Source organism: Triticum dicoccoides, chromosome 4A (assembly GCF_002162155.2).
Source record: "Triticum dicoccoides isolate Atlit2015 ecotype Zavitan chromosome 4A, WEW_v2.0, whole genome shotgun sequence".
Classification (NCBI taxonomy): Eukaryota; Viridiplantae; Streptophyta; class Magnoliopsida; order Poales; family Poaceae; genus Triticum; species Triticum dicoccoides.
Window position 1 is genome coordinate 45,995,699 of NC_041386.1, and position 8,217 is coordinate 46,003,915.

Sequence of the window (8,217 nt, forward strand, 5' to 3'; positions counted from 1 at the left end):
TACAAAAAAGTGCATACTCATATAGAACTAAAAAGAAAATGAAAACTTGCATACTCATACTTCTAAACTTGCGCACACATTAAAGTATCACATACAAAAACTAGAAATGAAATGATGTCATTCAACTACTTATTGAAAAAAAGGCACTAGAAAAATCCCCCTAATTTAAAAGTCACAAGATAAATTGCATACACCTATATATAAAACTTGCACACAAATCATGTCACTTCATAAAGAAGTCACTTGATAAAAAAGAAAAAAGGAAGTTGCATACCCACAAATTTAAACTTGCACACACATTAGAACAACAAAAACAAAAATACATATCCATTATAATTCATATCCATAGTAACATACAATGTGTACTGGTCTAACTGTTATTTTATCCACGGCTATTAAGACAGTCAGTTTTACTTAAATATCAACTGGAAAAATCTTATCCTAGCATATATATTCATGGAGTTAGGGTTCCATGAATACTCATATAGAACTAAAAGAAAATAATCTTGCATACTCATAATTCTAAACAAATAAAATAGCATTGAAAAATGTATCATTCAACTACTTATTGCAGAAAAATCCCCCTAATGTAAAAAGTCACTTGATAAAATTGCATACACATAATTATAAAACTTGCACGCATTCCACAACAACAACAACAAAAACCATAGTAACATACAAGCTATTTCCCGGTCTAATTTTTTTTATCCACAGCTAGTAAGACAGTGAGTTTAACTTAAAAAATGTTAGTATTCATCAATATCAAACTGAGAAAAAAACTTATCCTTGAATATATCAACTTCAACCTCATCATAAGTGTTAATGCTCATGATACTACAAACGCGGACACTACAAAAACAGCAAGTCTATATAAACCTCATTATAAGAAGAACTAAAAATAAAATTTGCATACTCATAAATCTAAACTTGCACACAGAATAACACAAATAACTCATAAATCTAAATTAGGACTACCATTGAAGATATCATGAAGTGCTTACTGCAAGAAAGCACTCGTATACACAATCATTCACACATACTACTAGGAAAAGACAATTAAAAGAGTAAATACAAAAAGGAAACAAGAAAAAATAGCTCACCATCCACCTGAAGCAATTCTCATCAAGGACGACGTCAAAGCCTTCAGGGACTCCATGATCTCCAGCAAATGGAACACAGGGGGCACCCGGACAACGACAAACAGGGCAAACCATAGCTGCAAAAAAAACTAAATTTTTCAACAACAAACCGTACGCATAGAGCATCCTGTCTCTACTCTAACAAAACAAATTACATCACACAGACAAAGAAAAGATAGTCCACAAGATATACATTGTTAATTACTCAAAAAAACCTCCATAAAATCTACTGAACAATTACAAATTACATGCATGTGCATATGTATAACTGAAAACTTCCACAAATTCCTCAACAAGAAAATAGCATACACACAAATACGAACATCCTAATACATCAATTAAAGACACCATCCTGCTACTGCATGGACTCAAGACACTATGGAGACCTACAAATAACAAAACATATACGAAAAAGATTGCATCTTTAAGAGATATACAAGACAAACTAAATTACACACATCAAAACCCTAATAATCCTAAACCTCAATCCAATCCGTAAAAAACAAATCATTGCACCCCTGCCAAAACCTAAAGATACTTCATGCATTACAACTAAAAACAATAGAGATGAAATCAATACCTGCAAACTTTCAGATGCACAAACGGACAGTCCTTCGGACAACCAGAGTCCTACAAAGAATCAGAAAGAAAACAAAGAAAAAACCCAATTAGAAAGCATATCTAGCAGTAAAACAGCCAAAATCAAATCTGATTAGGAACCAGATGAAGCACAAAAGGACAGGATCTACCAAAGAAACTACAAGAACCCTAACTCCATGGATCACCCTGAGAGCACGATAAGCAATAATAAAACTAAATCAGAGATGCTCAAAAAGACAAAACAAAAAACCTGATGGGATGCACCAAAACCAAATCCTTAAGCAACGACAAACCCCGCCGATTGGGAAGACCTGAAACCACCACAGAAAAGAACAAAAACTTCTGGTAAGCATCCTTGGCTAGAGGCAAAGAGAAACAAAGAAAGTAAACTAATGAATGGCTCGAGGCAAAGAGGGCAACCCACGAACCCTAGCTCGGGACGGGAAGAGTAGAAGACAACTAGTGAGGAAGAGAGGGGAGGGGAAGTGACTGACAAGACTCGAGAGGGGAGAGGATAAGACGATAAAGATGCCGACCGTCCGCGTTCCACCGATAACGGGCCGGGCTGCTAATGGGCGCCCCACGCCGCCCGAACCAGGCCGCAGCACAAGATCGACTGAACCAAAACACTGGTCAGTCGACGCTAGCTGGCCAATTGAACCGCAGACCGCTTTCAAAAAAAAGAATAAAACAAAACGCATCTCAAAGCAACATCCAACGGACCAGAAATCGACTGACGCAAATGTTAAAACTCAGCTGACTGAAAGGTAGCTATTTCGAATAATGAAAGCAGGCAATCAATCGACCCGTTTTCGTCCCGCACGAGCCAGGCCAGGCCTCATACAGGCTACCAAACACGCCCTTACTTCGTAAAATAAAACATGATTGCATGCACTTATCGTTGCTATGAATAACCTATTGGGTCAAACTAAAACTGGCCAAATAGCCAAGTCCTCTTTCTTCTTGATACTATTCATTTAAACCAGTCAATGTTTGCCCAAGGAAAGATAATAAGTGCAACACTTAAGCATTTATCTAAATAGAGCACTATCCTTTTTCTATAGAAATAACAATCTTTGTTTATTCATGAATATCCAGAAGCATGTCAAAGATTTTTTTTCAGATTTAATTTTCCTTTGTGTGTGAACATTAGCGTGGACACTCTAATTTTCCCTTGACCTTGGTAAACTACAGTTCTAGAGGGAGTGTTCTTCGTTGTTGCACTTTTTATTCCTTTTTTTGGAATTGCTAATTGCATGTATCTATCTCTACTGAAGTTTTTGTTAGTCGTGGCTGCTGAACGTCTGACTGAATAATAGTACCTCCGTACGAAATTAGTTATCGCTAACTGAATGTATCTAGCACTAAAATATGTCTATATGCATCTGTTTGAGCGGCAATGAATTCCGGACAGAGGTACGAAAAAAATGGAACAACGGTCATTAGAATTTTCATAAAAGTATTTCTTAATTCCTTTTGGTACTATTAACAATATGATAATATATTTTGTTTGGAAAATAATTAAAGGTCAGTAATACGCCTATAGAAATGTATCACTGTCCAAAATGTCATGTATTATGCAATGAAGAGGGTAAATAGAAGTAAAAATATATACATGGTATAAAAATAAATACTTAGCGCATTTGATGCACTTAGGATGATGCCCTCGCATTTGCGAGGGGCACTCTGCTTAACAAAAAGAACATGTATAGACGGGCAATGGTGATGATATATATTAAACATGACTGATTTACAAATGCTCAGTTCGAGGACATTATCTCCAAGCAATTACATAGTTAGATGGACAAGGGTGACGACAAGCCCTTTCCAAAATAACAGGAGTACAAGGTTTCAAAAAGTCAGCGGAAAGACAATACCACCACCGTACGTGGAGTTCTTCATGCTACGATTTGCACAGTGAAGCACGTATGCTAGCAAGCATCTAGCTATATGGCTTTGTTCCACATTGCAAGTGGTATCCTGAGCACGTTCTTCATCTGTGGTGTCACCGGTGGGTGGTGTCACCGGTGGGATGATCTTGATCCGCAGAACGTTCCTCCTTGTTGGCGGCGGCAGCCACTCTGACACGTCGTCGGTGTGGAGCTTGGGCGCGAACCACGGGAGCTGGAGCGCGGCGGCCGTCGTGAGCCGCTTAGCTGGGTTGTACTTAAGCATTTGGCTAAATAGAGCGCTAACTTTTTTCTATAAAAATAACAACGTTTGTTTGTTCATGAATATCCAGAAGCACCTCAAAGATTATTTTTAAAATGTTTTTTAAAATTAAATCTTTTTTCAGATTTAATTTTCCTTTGTGTGTGAACATGGGCTTCGACACTCTATATTTGCCCTTGACCTTGGTAAAGTACACTTCTAGTGGGAGTGTTGTTCGTTGTTACACTTTTTATTCCTTTTTTTTTGGGAATTGCTAATTGCATGTAGTATGCATGTACCTTGAAAATACCCTTTGGTTCCTAGGTGTATGTACACCTAATATGGGGAAACGAATTAATAATTTTAAAAAGTCGGAAAGTTTAGAACTTTTTTAGAATAATTTGCACCAGTATATAAACTTTCATGAATAAAAAACTAGCGTTGACTATAGGGCAAAAAAAAATCTTTACTACTATTCACGCTATTTCGGCCGAAATATTTGTTTATTCTGAAAAGAAGTCAATGTTTTTTTCTTTTTGTAGATTTTTTTTACAAGTACCATGGATGGTCAAGTTTATTTCAAAAATATTTTCAGAATGTTTTGAATTTTTATTGTGTTACTATGTTTTTCATATAGGGTGTATATACACCTATAGAAATGTATCACTGTCCAAAATGTCAAGTATTATGCACTGAAGAGGGCAAATAGGAGTAAAAATATCTAAATGGTATATAAATAAAAATTTAGCACATTTGATGCACTTAGTATGATGCCCTCGAATTTGTGAGGGCCACTCCGCTAGATTAACAAAAGAACATATATAGAAGTAGAAGGGCAATGATGATGATATATACTGTATTAAACATGACTGATTTACAACATGCTCAGTTCGCGAGGGATATCACCTCCAAGCAATTACATATAGCTAGATGGACAAGGGCGGCGATGACAAGCCCTTTCCAAATTAGCAGTACAAGGTTTCAAAAAGTAAGCAGAAAGACAAAACCACGATGCTTGGATTCGCACCGTGAAGCACATATGCTAGCAAGCATCTACTAGCTAGCTACACTACATGGCCTTGTTCCACATCGCAAGTGGTATCCTGAGCACGTTCTTCATCTGTGGTGTCGCCGGTGGGATGATCTTGATCCGCTGCCGCAGGTCCTTCTTCGTTCCGGGCGTCGCAAGTGGGATGACCTTGATCCGCTGCCGCAGGTTCTTCTTGGGTGTCGCCGGCGGAGTGAACTTGATCCGCAGCACAGTCTTCTTCTTGAGTGTCCCCGCCGGAACGATCTTGATCCGCACAACGTTCCTCCTTGTTGGCGGCAACGACTCTGAGACGTCGTCGTCGGTGTGGAGCTTGGGCGCGAACCACGGGAGCTGGAGCGCGTCGGCCGTCGTGAGCCGCCTAGCTGGGTTGCACTCGAGAAGCCCCTTCAAGACTTGGAACCCGTCGTGCGACAAGGTCTCCCGGGGGAAGAGGTTTCCCAGCGTGTTTGTGTTGTGCTGCTGCGCCTGCGCGTAGGAGAACACTCGCGGCACCTCGGCCGCGAAGAACTCCGGCCACGTCGTCTCGTCCGGGAAGCCGAGGACGCGGAGGATAGCCGAGAGCTGGGCGGTCCTGTCGTCCTTTTTGTCGGCCTTGAACAGCCTCTCGCCGGTCAGCATCTCGGCCATGACGCATCCCAGCGACCACACGTCGACGCCCGCGTCATAGTCCGGCTTCCCCACGAGCATCTCGGGCGCCATGTAGGGCACGGTGCCGGCAAACTCGTAGGGCATCCTCGCGGTCTTCAAGGACATGGCCAGCCCGAGGTCGCACAACTTGAGGATCTTTCCTCCTTCCTCGACCAGGACGTTGTGGGGCTTGATATCGCGGTGGAGGATGTGTTGCCTGTGCATCTTGTTGGCGCCGGTGAGGAGCTGCCACATGTAGCCTTTCACTATGGCCTCCGGCAGCGGCGGCCTCTCGGACAAGAAAGCGTGGAGGTTGGGCCCGACGTAGTCCATGGCGAGGCAGAGGCTGTAGGTCTCAGGGTCGCGGAAGAGGCCATGGGAGCCGACGACGTAAGGGTTCGGGGTGCAAGCCTCGAGGAAGCCGGCCTCGTCCTGCATCTCTTTGTTGGCGGCGGCAAGATCGCCGTTGGAGCGGAGGACCTTGATGGCGACGGTCTTGCCCGTGACGCGGTGGCGCGCCTTGAGGACGGCGCCGAAGCTGCCCTCGCCGAGGCAGGGCGTGTCATCGAACTCGAAGGCCGCGGTGGTGCCGATGCGGACGCGCCTCCTCTTGCAGCAGGAGATTTCTGGTTCTTGATCCGTCCCGTCGCCGGCAGCTGGTCGCTTGCCGACAGCCATGGCGCTCGAGCTGGACTGCTTCGCCTGGCGGCCGGGGTGCGCAATGGATCGGAGGTGGAAGCAGACGATCGAGGAAAGGGGGGAGGGAGCTAGGGTTGAGATCTAGCTAGCTAGGCAAACATTTCTCTGTGTGGATCACGCGTACGTATATACTAAGTCGATATGAGAGCTCGTTTTCGACTAGGCTGCGTATTGGGTATTGACCGGCACCATGCATAACTTGTTTCCTTGTCGCTTGCGTACGTGTATACGAACCCACCCGGATTCCATCGACCAACCATGCACAACCGATGGAGTTAGCTATGCTATCCCGATTGTGATTGTGCTTGTGCTCGGAGTAAATCGAGTCATTTGCATGGCTTGCATTGCATGTTGTGCTATCTTGCACTACGAGTCAAACGATGTTGCCCTACCTACAGGTTTAGTCAAGGTTTTTTTTTGTGGGTACAGGTTTAGTCAAAGTTGGAGTTGGCTTGGTGTGCATATCCGAGTATGTGTGTGCATGTACATATGTGTGAGCCCGACTATACTATTTTTATCTACTTTCAGTCCAACTAAAGGTGACGTAGGCTTTGCCGCGCCATTTCTCGATCATGAGTTAACTTTTTTATTTGCGGGCTATTATGGTTAGAGGTGATTTTTTTTATTCAAATGATAAGTGTCACATGTATGGCACGAAGTAGCACCGCCCTGACATTTTTTACACTACCGGAAAAAAACCCCAAAAAATCTGACACTTGCCATCCAAACAGAAAGTTGTCATGCTTCACAACTAAAGTTGTCATTCTCAGGTAACTAAACTTGCCATAAAATAAGTCAGAACGAAATTGCTTCATGCCACACGTGTGGCACTTATTAGGGTCCTACTTTTATACCGAGAAACAAAGAACTGAATTGAATTGAGTTGGCTAATATTTCTGATTTATTTGATTCATGGTGTTTGAATCGGTGTTTTCATCCCTAGTTGTTTGTGTTTACGTGTATCGCCCATTTTTATCATGCATGAACTGAATTGACCATTAGCCCATATACGCTGAAATTGACCTCTCTCTTTTTTTCCTTATAATTTCCCTACTTTGATGCACATCTAGGCATGGGATTAAGCCCATGTACAATGCATACCCCATGCAATCGAATTCACTCGTGCCTCTACCTCCTAAAATCGCTCTCTTTGTATATAGATTTTTGTCCCCAAAAGAACTTCAATCTCTCAACCTAGTCACTTCCCAACCTTTAGGTTAGATCTAGTGCCACATAGCCTAGCTACAACAGGCTCTCCAATAGGTGTTCATGATGACTTGGAGATCTCTAGCGTCTGGTCTTTCCATTCAAAGGATGTTGCTGCCAGTTTGTTGTGGTATGCATGTCTGAGTTGGTCTACATGTGTGCATGTATGTCAGTGTAAGCATGCGCCTGATTTTCTTCGGTTTTACTATTTCTCAGGTACCTGAATTTTTTTTGTTACGTCAATCACTTTTTCCTTCTTCTTCACGAGCGCACGAGAATCTTATGGGGGAGTCATAGCCTCATTATCTATCTTAGGATGAAGCCACAACCCCATTATCTATCTTATTAGGGGTGGTGATGCAAGGGATCGCCGGCGGTGGGAGGAGGTTGAGGGCAGAGCGGTGTGTTGTAGCGCCTGCCGGCCATGGGTGGTGGAGGCAGGCGACGAGGAAGAAGGGAAATGGTGATTTATAAAGGTTAAAAAGAAGTCGACAATGCTGCTTAATGTGTATAAAACAACCTAGTTAGTGTCTTTCTGATTCATCTTGTAGCAAGATAATTTGATTTCCACTCTAAGCAAAACCTGCACGTACGTCCATTTTCTTCCATGGAGCACGGAAGTGTGAGCTGCATGCATGCGGCCGTTTTCTCTCTAGACTACACACATCTCTAGGCGTGAGTTACTCCATGTGCCTGCTCTTAACTTGTACTAGATCGGATGACTATTGTAGACTGATTTAGTAT

General features: G+C 42.6%; 1 protein-coding gene across 1 annotated transcript; it reads right to left on the reverse strand.

Moving 5' to 3' along the window:
• Window positions 1-4,959: 4,959 nt before the first annotated feature.
• Window positions 4,960-6,246, reverse strand: LOC119290060 (putative cyclin-dependent kinase F-2). The gene has a single exon (XM_037569182.1). The coding sequence runs from the start codon at window positions 6,244-6,246 to the stop codon at window positions 4,960-4,962; it is 1,287 nt and encodes a 428-aa protein (XP_037425079.1).
• Window positions 6,247-8,217: the final 1,971 nt, after the last annotated feature.